The following is a 17935-nucleotide window of genomic DNA, read 5'->3' as shown; positions in this document are numbered from 1 at the left end:
ATAAAAAGTGCTGTAATTTCTACATGGTGAATGTGTATGAAAATACCCTTAAATAATAATGTGAATTAATTACAGATCTAACATTGTGGAGTACAGAACCAAATCAAGAAGAAAAAAAAAAGTATTTGTCCCAAACATTATGGAGCCCACTGTATATAGAGGGGCAACTGAATCAAATGTCCATTCATACATCCATCAACACCTCCCTCAGAGAAGGAGTATTACCTTATATAACATTTCAATTTCATCCCCCAAGCTGTCGACATTCTGTTCAACAAATTTGTATTTTGAACTCTGAACTTCCTGGTGCTCCTCCCAAAAATTGAATGTGGCCAAAGTGAATTACGTAACTCCAAAACAAAGGAAAAATGTTTACATTATAAAAGGCCAGTAATTAGTTTTGCAGATGAACAAGTGTGCATGTGTTTGTTTCGCTTTGTCTCAATGCCCCATAACAGGAAGGGGGTGTGGGTGGGGGTGAGGGGGGGGGGGGGGTTCTGTGACAAATCTCCCTCGCTCTCTCTGCAGTTTACAGGCCAATCTTGATTGTATCCATGTGAAAAGGGCTGACTGAACTGCTTGAAAAGCTCTCGCCCGCATTACGCCTCTGTGTGGGGCCTCTATTCAGACCATCTCAGTGCTCTTTGTGCCAGGGGAAAAGGAAGGGGCCACAGGAGGCAGGAGCGGGGGGCTAACACTATTTTTCTCCTGGTAATCACCCATTTGTTGTAGTGGTTGCAGAAATTATTTTATCAATACTGAGGGAAACCCAAGATTTAACACCACCTGTTATGTTTTTAATGTTGCTTAAATATCATGTCTCATTTTGTCTTGGCAGACATTGTTGTAGAGCTGTCAGCCTTTTCACCAGATCATGTATTTGTTAATTTATACCAAAAATCATCAAATATAAAAGAAGGGTGTGAAACATCATGGTTGCATATTCAAATCCTGGGTGGGACTATTATTTGTCAAAGCAAGATACATCATGTATATTACTTCAGTAAATATTCAGCTGTATATATAAATATATAAATAACGCATACATAATTTGGGTCGGAATAGTGCATGTTAAGCAAATGTTTCATTGAATGGTCTAGACTATGATTAATAGGCCAGATAGTTTATCTAATGCAGTTTTATACATGTACATTGTGTATTTCTTATTTTGTGTCTTTTTTTAATATTAAAAAATATTATTAAATATTATACAGGATTATTTTGCCTCGCTGTGTTAAGTCTCCTGTGTTTACACAGTCCCACACACTCACCCCTAGTACTGGACCTCGGGCATCTAGCTACCTTACAGTACATACTGTAGCTCGCTGGATAGCTAAAGGTAGTGTTCCTTACAGGTCCAACAGAAAACAACCCAACGCCACATTGCTTTTCATCTGCTTAGTGAACTTCAGCTGACGCCACAGAGGAAAAGCAATTCTGAGGTTAACATTAGTTCTTGACAGAGCCCTGCCAGCTTACCTTTTTACTTTCCTGTATCTGGGCCTTCACCATGGCAGCAGCTAGTTAGCTAGCAATGAACGCTCCGCAGAAGTCTGATCCCAAACCACAGCCTCTGTAGCAGCATCTCTCCCACATAAAAAAGAGAGGCATGCCCAGAAGCATCCCAAGAATGACAAATACAAGTAAAGGTGCACAAATTCTGCGAAAGTGCATAAAGACAGAGATTGCCAGTGCATCACAGAAATGCCTTAGCCCGGTTACTTTGTAATATTTTCAAGGTAAAAATCCTGCATAGTATGCCTTTAACAGTCACTGGTACAGTTATCAATCATAAGTTTTTTGAACCTCTTTGAAACCTGCAGAGGAGAGGCACAAATGTTGGTGCTCATAAAGTTGGAAGGTTATGCATTACATTACATTACAGGCATTTAGCAGACGCTCTTATCCAGAGCGACTTACACAACTTTTTTACATAGCACTTTACATTGTATCCATTTATACAGCTGGATATATACTGAAGCAATGCAGGTTAAGTACCTTGCTCAAGGGTACAACGGCAGTGTCCTTACCCGGGAATCGAACCTGCGACCTTTTGGTTACAAGCGCAGTTCCTTACCCACTGTGCCACACTCCGTCCTATGTGCAGGTGTACAAGATTTTAAGTTGGTGATTCAAAGACTTTACAAGAAAATTTACAGGGCTCAACATTTAAACTAATATATTCTGAAATATCTGCACTTGCAATAATTATAATTCTGATTTTATCTTGAATAAAGAAAAAAAAAACAGTTAAAAAGGGGCTATGCCAAAAGGTGTTTGACTTACTTTTAACCTTAAAATGAGAAAAAAACATACAAAGGGCAGTATTCAATGTCACTGAAAGTTGCTAAAAAGAAATGACTGACTGAAGATAATTTACCTTATAGAAGTAAAACAAAAAAAATTAGATTCTGAATAAACATGTGGGGAATTTCTTGGGAGGAGATAGGACAAACCAGCACCATCAAAATAAATTAAAAAAAGAAGAAAGAAAAGAAAAAAGGTGTGTGTAAAGTTCCCAACTTTGAAGAGGTAATGTGTCACCAATTTCTTCTGAACATGTGATGCAGCACTATCCACTTAACTAAAGGTTTGAAATCTGGCTTGGAGTGGGCAAATCCATGTTCATGGACAGGAAGTAATGGGGCCTCGTCCGAAACAGCTTACAGTACTTGCCTACTATTGAGTATACAAGTTGCCTACATGCATATACTCACGTGTGGTCTAGTAAAAAACGTTTGCAGTGCCACCTTTTGGATTTCACTGAAAATTCACCCATATGTTAATACTGTATTTTAAATCTGCCAGTTTAAAAATATTTCATCATTATTTTATCATAGCAAATTGTGATAATGTATTGCAGTCCCTTGTGAAAAATGTTATATGAATAATTATATGATTGTTCATCCTACCTACTGAGTTCACTATGTAGGCTGATCCCTACATGTTTTCGAAATCAGTGAATCTGCAATGCATGGTCCTGTTCTTGCGTCCTTTTCACGCAGCCCTTGAATGCGAACTGCATCAAGCGCAATCGCAGTCTGTCGAGTCAGCTCATCAAACCGTGAAGCGTAGGCGATCCAAGATGGCCGCTGTTGTGGAGAATGTTGTCAAACTGTGAGTGTTTCTTTTTCAATTTTGAAATTATCTTGTTGTTTATGTCTAATGGTGACGGCAGTTTGCCGTTTAAGACACTGGCTAAGATAAGAAATTTTGTTGGGGGCAAGACATAAAAGGAAGTCGACAAGCAGTGGCGAAGAAATACTATTTAGCCGTGGGTACTGGATTCATTGTTCAACTGGCTGCTATTTAGCCATAGTTAGCATGCTACTGATTAAACTTAGCTAACATACACTGAAGTTTTTAAAGGATGCTTTTAAGAATGTGACATTTCAAATGAGTAGTTAAGTAGTGCACCAGTAAAAGTTGTTTTTTGTACTTTTTGTCTGCTGTCCACTTTGGCCCTTCATACGTGTGTCTGGTTTTCCACAAGGAACTGCGGATTATACGATACGATACGATAACTCGGCTAAGTTAGCTAATTGAACTAAAATGCCTAGCTAGTGCTAACTATATATGAACTTTTGCTTGTTTGGTAGCCAAGTTACTATCATAGGTCCAGTTACTGTTTTGGTTGGCTGTGTGTCGTGATGTTCTCACGATACCTCGTCGCGTTTGTGTAGTGTCTTGGCCCGTCCATCTCATACTTTGAAATGACATTAGTAGTTGATAGCTAGCTGAATTGATGATGTTAATGCTATCCTTAGAAAAACACAAGTGGCTTTATTAGTACTAGACTAGCTAGTCTAACTATCTTAATAATTTGAACTTGAAGTTTCTACAAGTTACATGTAATTTAATTCCTAGGATGACGATTTATCATGTTTTAGACGTCAGCATTTTAACAACGTTAGAGCTAGCTATCTTGCTAGTCTAACCACCGAAATACGCATTTCCTCTTAGTTGGCTACATTAGCTGCTGTAGCTATAACTCACTTTATTTTTAACGCTACAGACTTAGTTACTGACGAACAAGATTAATTATGATTACTTAGGAATGGAGCTGAACTTAGATGGAAACGTAATTTATTGGCGATTTCTTGAATTGCGCAGCTGTTCCCATATCCCAAGCTGGACGTAGCTAACCTTAGCAATAGCTACACAATAAAATTAACACCTCTCATTTATAGTTAACTTAATTGGTAATATTATCATTAGCTAGTTGTAGAATGAACTGTCTTCAATAGTCTACTTTTAAGTTATTATTATTATTTTGCGCTGCAGAATATTTTCGTGACCCATACGTGTTGGTACAAAATCCATGTCATCTGTCTCGCTATCGTTAGCATTTCAAGGCCATTACGCACGGTAACATGGCGCACGCATCCACACAGATTAGTGGGTTCCGCATTTTATTTTGGATACATTGTCAGCCCTGGCTAATTAAAATAGCTACGTACCTTTATAACACAAAATATGTTACGTTAACAGATATAACACATTTCGCCAATGGGTGTCGTGTGCATTTGTAAGTAGATGCAATAAAAAATAAAATTAAAAACAACAAAAATAGAAAATATTGTTGAACTGTACTTTAGCTAGCTAGTCCTAGCTGATGATACTAAGCAAAAAATTCAGTCCAGAGTTCTTGAAACATGTACCATTAGTTGGCTGACTAGTCTGGTGTTTCAGTAGAAATCCTTGGTGTGTGTGTTTTTACCCATTTTTAGAGGAATAAGTTTGCCATACGATAAAGGAAATATGCTGATAAATGTCTAATGAACCAGTTTCAGACTGTTAGCCTGATGGAGTCAATCCATCCTGCCTCACCCCTGACACATTGCGTATCATTTTTTGGTTAACTAGATTTTATTTTTTGCTCCCCTTTTGGCTTTTTAAAATGATCTCATAGCACGTGTTATCACCTTCTGTTAGTAATCGACGGTATCGGTAAAAAAAAATTATCCGATGGGTAAAATTTATCTCTCAGAGATAATTAATCTCTCAGGCATTGAACATTTTTCTAGTTTTTAATCAAACTATTTTTTAGCTTGTTATTGTATTGCTTTATTGAAATAATTTTTGTTTCCTTGTCAGAATAAGTGAAATGGTGCAAGTATCTAGTGCCTTTCACAATGATTAGCAGCCTTTGTGTAGGTGTTGATTTTGATACTGATGGAACTTCTTAGTCGTAGTCTCACTCTGCGTGATTCAATCTCACATTTGAAACTAGAGCAGGGCGGGGGTTTTATGTTGATGCGATGAATATTGAGTTCTTCATGAAAGGTGTGACTATATTGCACATTTATTGTAGTTCAGTTTTCCCTGCGTTGACTGTGAGAAATGTATATATTCAGGCAATATTTTGCGCAGATAGGCCCAGTAATCATAAGTACCGTGTATTGTACTCAGTACTTGTTTTGAGGGCAACTCAGATCATCTGCACAGTTGTCTCTTACTCTTCTTGTAGGCCTACCTATCCCCAATGGTAGTGTCTGTTTTTGGGGGGCTTTGCCTATCTTAATATATCTTTGTCTCACTTCGCCTGTGTGTGTGTGTGCACGTGTGCAGGCTGGGAGAGCAGTACTACAGGGATGCCATGGAGCAGTGTCACAATTACAATGCACGACTCTGCGCTGAGAGGAGTGTCCGCATGCCCTTCCTGGACTCTCAGACGGGCGTGGCCCAGAGCAACTGCTATATCTGGATGGAGAAGAGACACAGGGGACCAGGTGGGACGCATGCACACAGAAAATGCGTTCTGTATGGTGTGTACGTGGTTATAAGGGTGAAGTTTGAGCGCTCGAAGGAAAATTTTGTGACATTTTTGAAAGCAAAATTCATGCTTGTCTGTCTGACCTTTTAAATTGTATAATTTGGCCTTGAACAGAGTTACTGCTTTATTCGCATACAGCCAGAAAGTGTTTTCACTGTTTTGCATTCTAACTATGCATTCACCACTACAGTGGATAATGAAAAACAATTCTTAGATTTTTAAATTTATTTTAAGGCATACTATGCAGGATTTTTACCTTTTTTAAAATAACCATCCTATGGCATATCTATGATACACTGGCAATCTCTGTCTTTACGCACTTCCACCAAATTCATGCACCTTTACCTGTATTTGTTATTATAAAATGTATTTGGGATGTTTCTGGGCATGGTACTCCTTTCTGTGTATGGTGGGGTGGGTGTGGCTACAGAGCCTGTGGTTTGGGATCAGATTTCAGCGGAAACAACAACAATACAGCAAGACTCGTTCAAGAACTAATGTTAACCTTGGAATTGCTTTTCCTTGGTGGCGTCAGATGAAGTTCGCCAAGGGGATGAAAAGCCACGTGGAGTTGTCTTGTTTTCTGTTGGACCTGTAAGTAACATTGCCTACAGTGTGAAGCTAGCGACAGTAAGGATGTGAGGGTCTGAAAATTTCAAAATAAAAGTCTCACTATAAAAGCACAATTATGTTCAGCATAATGCTGTTAATTAAGATTTAAAATATAGCTGAATCTGCCGTCTTACTGTTGCTCACTGTCACCCATCTCACGGTACTCCGGTTACCTCTAGCTATCCAGCTAGTTACGTTACATTGGGTACACTGGGTGAGTGGGTGGGGTTGAAAACGAAGGAGGAGACGTTTTTTTGGTTGTATTCACAGGACCACAGCAAGACTAAAAATCCTGCATAGTATGCCTTTAAGGAGTAGGTTTACCAAATTGAAAATAATTTCTAAGTGCCCTGTTGTCATATCTTGCGTTGTGGCTAAACGAAAGGATGTTTAAGGCAGTGCATTGTGTTCAGTGTTGTTGTGCCTTCCTCTTCATAGGGATGGCTCCTGGACAGCTGTACACGTACCCTGCTCGTAGATGGAGGAAAAAGCGGCGAGCACATCCCCCAGAGGACCCCCGCCTTGCATTTCCTCCCCTCAAATCAGGTACTAACCGAACCTGGGTGCCAATTTTTTAAATCTTTTAAATTTTTTATTTATCTGTTTGTTCACATTTTGTATTTTTAATTTTTTTCAGTGTGATGTTGGTATTTTTTTCCCCCCCTCTCCCGTGCTCAGAGCTGGACCTGGGGCTGAAGAAGGACTCGCTGGCCTCCTCGGACGGCAGCAGCCTGGAGGCCCTGCTGAAGGCCGAGCCGCTGGAGAAGCGAGCCGCCCCGGAGCTGCGGGGGCCCGAGGACGACCCCGGCCTGGCCGAGTACACCGGCGGAGGCCTCAACCCCACCACCCGCGCCAGGAAGGTACGGCGTCCCAGGCGTGCGCGGAGCAGCGCGAGAGACGGATGCCCTGACCACCCTGCGCAGCTGCCCTCTCAGCCTGTGCATTTCTGACCGTCCTGCACGTAGCTGCCAGTCATGATTCCTGACTGACTGTTGCAGGTCGTGGGTGGAAAGTGAAGCCTGTTGTATGGCTTTAATTCTGTGTTTGTGGATATTCTGCAAAGTCCTTGACACCAAATAACTTCCTAGTTATAGAAAATGGATTATTGCAGGTTCCTAATTCCTGACAGCTCCAAAGTTTTGCATTATGATACTCCTCAGTGATGTTGAGGAGTAGCTGGACTCAGCCTTTTGGAAACAACATTCATAAAATGGGATTTATATCAACGTTCGCTTGTATGATAGCTCTACTTCACAGTTTCTCAGATCAGCAACTGCTTATCTCACTGTGGTGATGGTTATTTGGGACAGGGAAGCAGGCAGTCATCTGGGACAGACAGAAAGTGCTGGGCTGAACCCTTCTGATCTGAGCCAGTAGCCCTTGTGTTGCCAACAGCGCTGCTGTATTTCTGGCTTTCACTTCACTGGGGCTCTTTGTTACTTTAGCTAGTGTAACCCCTCACCTGCTCGACAGGATAAAAGCAGCAGTTTTACTTTTGTAGGGAAAAGACGGTGCGATAATGACCATAATGGCTCTGTAATGCGCCTGCCATAGTCGCGGCCATCCAGGAGGAGAATTGAACAGTACAAGCCTGCAGTCCTGTGAGGTTTTTTTGTTCATTAAGAGTTGGTAATGGCCTCTTCACATCCCTTGTCATTGATGGCACAAAGCAATCAGCCTTTCCATTAACCACACCCCCCCCGAAAAAAAAACCCGAAAAAAAAGAACAGAATTACCAGCTTTCAGGTTCCTGTGACTGTAGCAGTAGTTTGCTGCTACGCCTCGCTGTAATGATCCCCAGCCAGCTCCAACGTGGCTTTTGTTCTCTTCTGATGTTAATATGGTTTGTGGTGCTCAAAGGCGCTGTTCTCTCTGATCATTTTTGGCAAGTTTTGCTGGTGACCCATATTTCTGACTCCTCGCTGTAGTCTTTCTAAGATAAATTATTTTTGGATAAAAGCATCCATCCCTGTTGGCCTGAATAGAAAGGACCGTAGAAAAGCCCAGCCCAGCGTGAACATCGAGATTGGAGGCATTTCAAAGGTACCATGCAGAGGCCCTGGCCCTTCTGTGTGCCTCTGTGCCTGTATGAAGGCAGCAGGGGGGTGGGCTAGTAGTGAATGGCTAATGTTGCACCTTCCTTACTAAGCATTACTGGCCTGAATTGGTACTTTTCAGAAAGCTTGAAAACTGAAAAGCTGTGCATGTAGCAAATGGAAAGAACAGATCGTGTGATTTTTCTCAAAATTGTTCAAAAATGTGGAACAGTCCATACTTTTAAGTACTAATGCTGGCTACATGGGCAGTCCTAGGATGGTAACTCAGAGTTTGTCATGATGTTGTGACAGTATCAGTGTTTTTATTTGTTCTTCTGCAATTTGCCGTCATACTGCTTCTGTCAATACAAGTTGTAACCACTGGAAAAATAATGGCCTATTTCAGAGTTCACTCCTTTGTGTTTCAATACTTGACCACAGAAACATTGTGCATGTCCTTGGTTTAAGGTGGGATGAAAATTTTAAATGGAGCTTATGGAAACTGTTGTGCATGAGGTGGCTGTTATTGCTATTAATTAGCGGTGTTGATGCAGGCCGTCTTTGCCAAGGATCTCATTCCTGCCCATTTTGTGTTTCCTCCTGCCTGCACAGAGAATCCTCGAACCCGATGACTTCCTGGATGACCTGGACGATGAAGACTATGAGGAAGACACCCCTAAGAGACGTGGGAAAGGAAAGGGAAAGGTGGGTGTCTGTGTGCAGTGCAGCTTCCTCTCTGAAGCAGGTCTGGTCTATGATGAAACCAGTAAAATTTCAGAGGGGTTGGGTTTGCACTGTGGCCAGCTTATGTCACACTGTGACCTGAAATGGTATTAATGGAACTACACAATCATTTCTAAAGAAATAAAAATAGTGATAGTAGTTGTTTGTAATAGATGAGTGGTTGTGTAGCATAATTGTTATGGCCTGTAACTTCTAGGTTGTAGATTTAACTAACCTGAGCTGAATCGCTTCGGTAAATGTCTGGCTGTATAAATTGATTGTATGTAAGAACTGTAAGACACTTTGGATGAGAGCATCTGTTAAATTCCTAAATGTAAATGATGGTTATGATGTCAGGATTCTGCTTCAGTGATTTGCATTTGCATCAATGGAATTATTGGCTGTGTCTTGAGCTTTTATTGCTGATGCTTGACCACCAGGTGTATTTTTAAAGCTGTTCTCTCGCCCTCACAATGTATAATCAATAATTCAATATTTCCAGATAGAGAAAAATCCAAGCCTATTATTGTGGTGAGAGCTTAGCTGAGGAATTGCTTTTTTATTTTAAACTCTGTGTAAAGTCTGTAATGAGAGAAAACAAAGAGCAGAGAGACCGCGCTAAGGAGCGGACGGTGGTGACGAGGATGTGCTTTTTTTTTTATTTTAACGACGTTCAGGGCCGCGGTGTGAGCAGCTCGCGGAAGAAGATGGACGCTGCCGCCGCTGCCCTGGAGGACCGGGACAAGCCGTACGCCTGCGACAGTGAGTGCCAGTGTTTGGGGCGCCCCTACATTTACTGGAACTCATGTTTGGTGGGGGGCGGGGGAGGGAGAGGCTCTACAGGTGTGTGTCGGGGCCCAGGAAATGGGGGCACTGCTGGACAGCCTCTCTCTCTCTCTATTTCTACTGTATTTCTGGTTGCTTGTTTGTTTGGTTTGTCAGCCTGAATGGTTGTGTTCAGTGCAGTCAGTCTACCCGTGTATTGTCTATGGGGATGGTCTGTGAATCGAAGTTCACTGCACTGAAGACATATACAGTATCTGTAATTTGATTGGTTCTGGACCTATCAGTTTTAAGGACTGCAGGTTCCTGTGGCCCCATGGAGAAGGTACGGTATGTCCAGACGTGTACTCGCTGTGTTCTCATCTCTCAGTGTCAGCTGGTTGAAGTGTTTGATTCTGAGCTATTTGATGCAAAGCTGATTTCAAACTCTCCAGAAGGATTCAGGCTCAGGTCAAATTGACATTCTGGAATGGTCAAGCTAGTGCATACTTTTTCCAATTATTGCAAACTTTACAGAAATAGATAATATATAAAAGCTGCAGTTGGTAACTTTCTCAACAGTCGCAATTTTGGATTACCAATGCATCTTGAAAATCAAAACACTCATTGGCTCTGCCCTCAGAGAACGAGACACACTCCCACCCCTTTGCGTCTCCACACACAGGGTTCCTGCCAGTTCTAGCTAACATGATCTATCCATGAGGTAACGTTAGCTTACCTAGCTGGCCTAGGTAAACTTCGTAACTTGGTAGTTAGGTAGCAGAAAATCAAGGTAAATTTGTGTTGAAATTTAGAACTCTGTTCAGTGGAAACAATGTGAGCTCTGCATCCGTCGACAACGGCACTCATTCCTGAAGCTCTCACCACCTTCCATATCGTGCTCCGATTTTTATTTTAGAGGTCTATCAAATTTTATTTTCTTATTTTTGACATAACATAGTGCCAAAGTAGGTAGTTCGTCTGCAAGTGCATCTAGCTGCTATGTGAATGTGCAAGGTCAGTCTCATTGTTGATTGGTACACAACGTGAACTCAGCCTATCTCTTTGATTGGTTCATGTTATAAACCACTTTTGTTTGCTGATGCTGGATTTCTCTCACAGCAGCTCTTTCTATGGCTGCTTCCAATTAAGCATGGCCATTGCCCATTATCTTTCTAAAAAAGCAAGTTACCAACTGCACCTTTAATGCTTTAGATATTTTGTGAGTGCAACTGTAGTTGGCGGCATTTCAGATTGCAGTGTCTCTCATCCCTGTGATGGTCAATGCTCCAGTGTGGATTTTCCAAACTCCATCAGGACTGGTGTCTTATTTGAAAATCACAGTTTGGCAGCTCGTGTATTTTTCAACAGTCTTTTCGTTTTATTAGAGTATATTTTATGGGGTTCTTTCTGATTTTCGAATTCTCTTCAGTCTGTCAGCGCAGTTCTCTGAGTCTCTCTGTCTGCTCTCTCTCTCTTTCTCTCTTTTTTTTCTCTCTTTCAGACACTTTCAAACAAAAGCATATTTCAAAACCTTCTGAACGAGGTATATTTCTCTCTCATTCCTTTAATTCTGCCTCTTGTCTGTTCATTGCTTGTGGATTTTTGTCTGTGTGAATGTGGGCATTAACATGTGGAGCAGTTTCAGACAGTAGGAGCAGTACCTTTACTCAAGACGCTCCCATCCCCTTTAGTTTTCAGTGCATTATATAGACCTGTAGTTTGATTTTAAACGACTTGGTCAGTCAAGGTAAAACACACACACACACAAATATATACGCACACACATTATTTGTGCTTTTAACAATCAAAATTGTTTTTAGTACCACTGACTCTTATCCTGGATTGATTTTATTTAGATTGCCGGGCACACGCAAACAAAAAAGAGATTAGCATAACCGTGCCCTAGCAACACTAGAGATCAGACGCAGTGTAGCCTTGCAGAGAGGGTCTCCCGCCAGCCCACGTTCTCATCAGTGGCAAAGCCAGCTTCATCTGCCTTGCCTTGGCTGGATATGCGCACAGCCTGGCGTCTGCATCCGTCACACCAGCTCTCCTCCCTCCCTGTCCCTGTTTGGCTTTTCTTCCCCCCCCCCCTTTGTTTTGTGTGTAGTTTGTGTGCGTCTCCATTGGCACCACTCGGTTTCCATTCTACCCACAAACCCCCGTGTTGCCCTGTGTGCCCCTCGCCCCTTTGACCCCCGAGTGAAATAGAGCCTATGCTTTTGTTTAGAGCCAGCGTGTGGGTTGGTTTGGGGTGGGGAGGGGGGGGGGGGGGTGGTTGGTTACTAACTGACTGCTGCACGATGTTCTTTAACCAGCACTCTGACCCAGGGCACTTGATGTTGAGTCTATGGGGGGGGCAAACTGCTCCTTCATGCCCTCCAGGTACCAGACAAATGTATGGGGAGTGGGGGCGGGGGGGAGCATGGCCTGCTTTTATTTTGTTCTCATCTCACCAGTGGCACTGTTGGAGCCTTTGGTGTTTTAAGTTTTTCTCTGTTTTATTTGTTTATTCATTTTGCCCCAATTTGGAATGCCCAGTCATAACCTGACCTCTCGGTGCACCACACTCTGTCAGTCAGTAGAGGGCAGTGCAGCACACGTCCCCTCCCTAATGCGTGCTGCGCCGCTGAGCCAGTTCACCCTGCTGTCCATCAGCAGAGCTGCACCGCTACACCAGGGGCCTGCAGGCTGGGGCTAGCCTGGTGACTCCTGTGGCTATGCTAGTCCTTCAGGTTCACTGGAAAACTCCATTAGCTATAGCCCTCTGTGCAATGACTGGGATGTGCATTGTGTATCCAAGCTCTTCAAAAAAAAAAAACAAAAAAAAAAAAAAGCACAGGGAGATCATAGTCATTTCAGTGAATTGCTAAGATGGTTGGATGGGTGTTGAGGTGTCTTTGGTAGCAGACCAGCTTTATAGGGGCACATCCCTGCTGTAGCTGCATTCTGCTGTAGAAAGGTGCTGATTGTATTGTGAGTGAGCCCTGTTGGGCTCACGTGCATTGTACTGCTGGAGGGTGTAGCCTGTTACCCATCCCATAACAGTGTATATATGAATTATATTGCACATAATTCATATAATCATACATGTTATGCATAGCATGAAATGTATGAAATGAATTATGCATATTATACAAGTAGATTGATCGATTGAGCTCGATCTGAAACTCCAGTCCTGGAGAGCTGCTGTGCCTGCTGGTTTAATGTATTAGCACTTAAGTGATTAAATGATGTCATTGATTTATATAGAGCCTGCACACGTTGCTTACAAGGTCTAAACTGGCTGCTGTTTGAAAGAAAACCACAAAATCCTGCACACAGTGCAGCCCAACAGGACTTTAAAAGGAGTTTAGATCCCCAGCGTGACAAGGAGTTTAACATCCCTGATGTAAGAAGGATTTTAAGATTCCTGGTGTAAGAAGGGGTTTAAGATCCCTGGTGTGAGAAGGAGTTTAAGATCCCTAGTGGAAGGAGGAGTTTTAAGATCCCCAGTGGAAGGAGGAGTTTTAAGATCCCCCAGTGGACGGAGTTTTAGGAATCCCGGCGTAAGAAGGAGTTTAAGATCCCTGGTGTAAGAATTGGGATGTCACAGATTTGCTAACCCTTGCCAGCCAGTGTCATTAAGGGATACAGGTCTCTTTCACACGTCCTTAGAATGGAGTAATTATCACCGAGCTCGCACACAGGTAGGCATTGCAGCGGCGACCCGTAGAGCCTTTGTGCTCACGCTGCGCGTCTCTTCTGGAGTCGCGCTCCTCTTCTGACGGTGCTCGTTTGCGTTTTTGCCAGTCTGCGGGAAGCGCTATAAGAACCGCCCGGGGCTGAGCTACCACTACGCCCACTCTCACCTCGCCGAGGAGGAGGGCGAGGACAAGGAGGAGGCCGAAATGCACACCCCGACCCCGCCCCAGCCGGAGGAGCCCAAGAGTGAGTCGCTCGCCTGTCGCCTGTCCCATGTTCTGTGCAGGGGTCGCCCATGTTACCTGTTTTATCATCTCCCGTTGAAGGCGCACATGCTGTACAAGGGAATCTCTGGTTTGGCACAAATTTTCCGTTGTTACAGCATGCCCATTTTGTCACGCAGAGAAATAAATCTTCACTAAACACTGAAAATTGAGGGATATTTATCTTGTGTGTTGTTTATACCTCCTGTGGGTTTGGAAGGGGAGGTTGAGTAGTGGTGTTGGGGTGGCACAGAATGTACCATTTAGGTTAATTTTCAGAGGACTCGATGTAGAAAAGTAAATTTGGGACAGTTGAAGTGATTTTTCTTGGCTGTTTCTGTATTGAAAAAAATGAGACTATATGTATTTCCCATATTGTATTGTATCATGACGTATTTAGTGTTGAATTATTCGTTTCCATTATTGTAATTCTTGTTGTTCCTCAGCATTTTTGTTTCCATGTAAGTCTGAGCTTGCCTCATGTTTCTTGAAATTAACTGTTCAGAAAACATAATCTGAAGGTTTCAGCATTTCATGCTCCCTCTGAATGTTGCTCCGGTGAGTTTTGAATGGCCATGCAGATTGTTTATTGATTCCACGCCCCGACAGAAAGCAGTTGAACAGAGCTCTGTCAGATATGATTGTTCATATGTATTGTGACCGTGTCTTAGGGAAATTCATCTCTCTCACTCAGCACCCAAAAAAGGACCAGACGGCCTTGCGCTGCCTAACAATTACTGTGACTTCTGCCTGGGCGACTCCAAAATCAACCACAAGACGGGCCAGTCGGAGGAGCTGGTGTCCTGCTCGGACTGCGGGCGCTCAGGTAGGCCCCAGCAGGCTCGCGGACCCCGCTCCACACCCCTAGCTCCGCCCGCTCCACACCCCTTGCTCCGCCCGCCACATCAGCGTCAGTTATTCTGCCGCTCTGCTAGTCTTAACTCAGGTTGTCCGTAACGTCAGACGGCGGGCTGACGCGGGAGAGCCTTGTTCATTTTCGGGAGGTAACTGACTGTTCATGGGCCCATTTGTCCCCCACCCCCCCCCCCCCCCCCACACCAGGTCACCCGTCCTGCCTGCAGTTCACCCCGGTCATGATGGCGGCGGTGAAGACGTACCGCTGGCAGTGCATCGAGTGCAAGTGCTGCAACATGTGCGGGACTTCAGAGAACGACGTGAGTGCGCAGCGGCTCCTGTCCCTCACAGTCACTGTTCGTGCGTCACAGTCACAGTCACAGTCACGGTTCATGCGTCACAGTCACAGTCAATGCGTCACAGTCACAGTCGCAGTCAATGCGTCACAGTCACTGTTCATGCGTCACAGTTGCTCTTAATCCGTGACAGTCGCTCTTAATTCATCACAATCGCTCTTAATTCATCACAGTCGATCTTAATTCATCACAGTCGCTCTTAATTTGTCACAGTCAATCTTAATTCATCACAGTCGCTCTTAATTTGTCACAGTCAATCTTAATTCATCACAATCACTCTTAATTCATCACAGTCGATCTTAATTCATCACAGTCGCTCTTAATTTGTCACAGTCAATCTTAATTCATCACAGTCGCTCTTAATTTGTCACAGTCGCTCTTAATTTGTCACAGTTGCTCTTAATTTGTCACAGTCGCTCTTAATTCGATCACATTCGGTAGTAATCTGTCACTGTCATACTTAGAGGTGCTGCTTAAGGAATGCAGGCAGTGGCTGTCTCATTGACCATTTACTGGACAACACAAAATGGAGGAAATGCCTCTCGTGATTGATTTACTGCATTTCATTTTTCTCAGTATTTCCATTGATGTCTCATGGCAATTTAGGTCTGAAACATGCAAAATCGTTTTTTTTTTTTTTTGTTTTGTTTTTTGGGGGGTGCTGTGGATATTTAATTGTGTCAGAATGAGCAACAAAAGCCTTGTATGGACTGGGTGTTTAACCATGTTCCTCTCTAGGGCCTCTCTAATCTTGTTTCGTGAGGTAGGACAGTATTTTAAGATTGTACCAGTGGTGTCTCTGATACGATTTTGGTGTGGTTTAGATTTAGCAGATTGTAGCACAAAATGGAGAAATAAGATACGGGCCTAAACAGCAAACCAGGCCTGACCTGCCCTTCTCCTGACCTGTCCTTCACCTGACCTTGACCACTGCAGTATCAGTATATCTGCTTTAGTGTGACGTTAAGGCTAACAGGCGTAATGTATGTGCATGTATACTGCATTCGTTCCAGTGGTGAATTTGTTCGTGTGTGTACTGTGTCTCCAGGACCAGCTACTGTTTTGCGATGACTGTGACAGAGGATACCACATGTACTGCCTCAGCCCCCCTATGGCTGAGCCCCCTGAAGGTAAGACTCTGTAATCCTGTTTAGTGTTGCTCAATGAAATGACTTCAATGAGTCAGAGTATCAGGAGCATTCGATGTCTGTGTATATAAATACACCATCTCTGTTTCACACAGAAGCTGCTGCCTTTTACAGTTCATAGCAGGGCTGGGCAATATGACTAAATATCTTGATATTCTTTAGCATTTTGGCTATATACGGTACATATCTTGATATTAATGCATTCTCTGAAATACCTTATCGGAATGATTTTCAGTCAGAATTTTGCATTTAAGCGGCCAATCTAATAACCTCTTTTAGGAGCTGCCTCTATAATACAAAATTATATTGAATTTCATACAAAATTATATTGGATGTTGGAATAATATTTGATATATTGCCCAGCCCTAGTTTATAGCAGTATTAGATAATGTTGTTCAAACTGGCAGGCAGTCTTGCGCCTGGATGTTTTGGGATGTGACATTTCTAAATGCCGTTGTCTCATTTGCCTCCGCCAGGAAGCTGGAGTTGTCATTTGTGTTTGGACCTGTTGAAAGACAAGGCCTCTATATACCAGAACCAGAACGCGCCTCCTTCGTGATAGGGTTCATCCTGACCTGGTCGTCAAACCTCCCTCCCGCTCCTCCCAGCTCCGTCCACGGAAAGTCTGCTTTTTACAGGTGACGGCGGGAATGCACTAAATCCGCTGCAGACCCCTCTGACGAGGGAAACTGTCGCGCCCCCCGTCCTGGAGCGGGACAGGGGAATGCAGAGCAGCCCAAACAGAGCCCCACTTTCACCTCCCTCCTGGTCTGTTTGTACTATGACTGTTACAGTTCCAAACCACTTTGTTTTCAACCCTTAGCATATCCTTGTAATTCAGGTAGTGCTTTACGTGCTGGTTTATGTGCTATTTTCTGTTCCAATCAAGCGACCTTACCCAGTCAAGATTTCTGTAACAAGGATCTTTTCTTTGCTCTGGTTGTACATGCACTGTTCACACTGTACAGCAGATCTCTGTGGCCACACCATGTCATCCAGTTACTGTCATCTGCGAACTTAGTAGATTTACAAAGAAGACCATATGCAACAGTCGGAAGCCAAACTATATGAGTCTATATTAGAACCTTGTTTTCATTCGTTTCTAAGACATCTGCTGTTGCTCAAGGTGGCGGTTGTGTCTGCAGGAGACAGTGATAGTTTCAATCAATCAGCATGCCAATGCTTGTTCCTAGTGGGAAAATGGTAAATGTTTTGTATATTTATATATTTGTAGAGCATATAAAGGTGTTGAAACTATTTCAGATAGGGGTGGGGGGCGATTGAGAGGAAATGAGTGGTCTTTATGGTAATTGCCTGGGTTAATCTTCACAAAGGACAGCAAAGGACCATGTTCTGCTAGGGAAGCTTAGAAGTGACTGTAGGGGATGAAGAGCTGCAGTGCCATCACTCCAGGGCTCATGTTTTATCTGCTTCAGTGCAGCAGCCATTTTCTCTGCCCATGCAAAGTTTTGGGGGAGGGTCTTTCACAGGGATTGAATGGGTTTCTATGGCACGGGCTGAAGTGGGGATGGCCCATGTGCTGCTATGAGGAGAGGTAAGGGGGGGGGGGGGGGGGGGGGGGGGTGTGAGTGCCTGTGGGTTTGGGTGCGGCCACTGGCCTGCTACCACCATTGCTTCCCTCTGACTGAGATAAGTCCTATACTGTGATGTACAGGTGCCCCCCCCCCCCGCCTCTGTAGTACGGCCTGTTTGTGGG

At 43.4% G+C, this 17935-nt stretch overlaps 1 protein-coding gene across 9 annotated transcripts; it reads left to right on the top strand.

Annotated features, from left to right (window-relative positions):
- The first annotated feature begins 3007 nt into the window (after positions 1-3007).
- LOC118235942 (zinc finger protein ubi-d4-like) lies at positions 3008-17055 on the top strand. Of its 9 annotated transcripts, none has more exons than XM_035433852.1 (12): positions 3008-3117; positions 5572-5732; positions 6827-6934; positions 7067-7248; positions 9037-9129; positions 9825-9909; positions 11414-11455; positions 13705-13842; positions 14554-14685; positions 14922-15034; positions 16119-16200; positions 16695-17055. In XM_035433852.1, exons 1-12 carry the CDS (start codon positions 3086-3088, stop codon positions 16775-16777), a joined length of 1251 nt encoding a protein of 416 aa, XP_035289743.1. In that variant the 5' UTR covers positions 3008-3085; the 3' UTR covers positions 16778-17055. The 9 variants fall into 9 exon arrangements, 8 of the variants coding, with proteins under 8 accessions (XP_035289743.1, XP_035289742.1, XP_035289745.1 ...); XM_035433851.1 differs by having other exon boundaries at positions 5572-5768; XR_004766945.1 differs by lacking the exon at positions 16695-17055 and having other exon boundaries at positions 5572-5768; positions 14531-14685.
- Positions 17056-17935: the final 880 nt, after the last annotated feature.

Source organism: Anguilla anguilla, chromosome 9, assembly GCF_013347855.1.
Source record: "Anguilla anguilla isolate fAngAng1 chromosome 9, fAngAng1.pri, whole genome shotgun sequence".
NCBI classification, from domain to species: Eukaryota; Metazoa; Chordata; class Actinopteri; order Anguilliformes; family Anguillidae; genus Anguilla; species Anguilla anguilla.
Note: the sequence above shows the minus strand (reverse complement) of the source record. Positions and strands in the feature narration are given on the sequence as shown.

Coding starts and splice junctions, on each gene's coding strand:
- LOC118235942 (XM_035433851.1), top strand. CDS start 3,086: ATGGCCGCTGTTGTGGAGAATGTTGTCAAACT. Junction 6,935..7,066: donor ATTTCCTCCCCTCAAATCAG/GTACTAACCGAA, acceptor TCCCGTGCTCAG/AGCTGGACCTGGGGCTGAAG. Junction 9,130..9,824: donor GTGGGAAAGGAAAGGGAAAG/GTGGGTGTCTGT, acceptor AACGACGTTCAG/GGCCGCGGTGTGAGCAGCTC.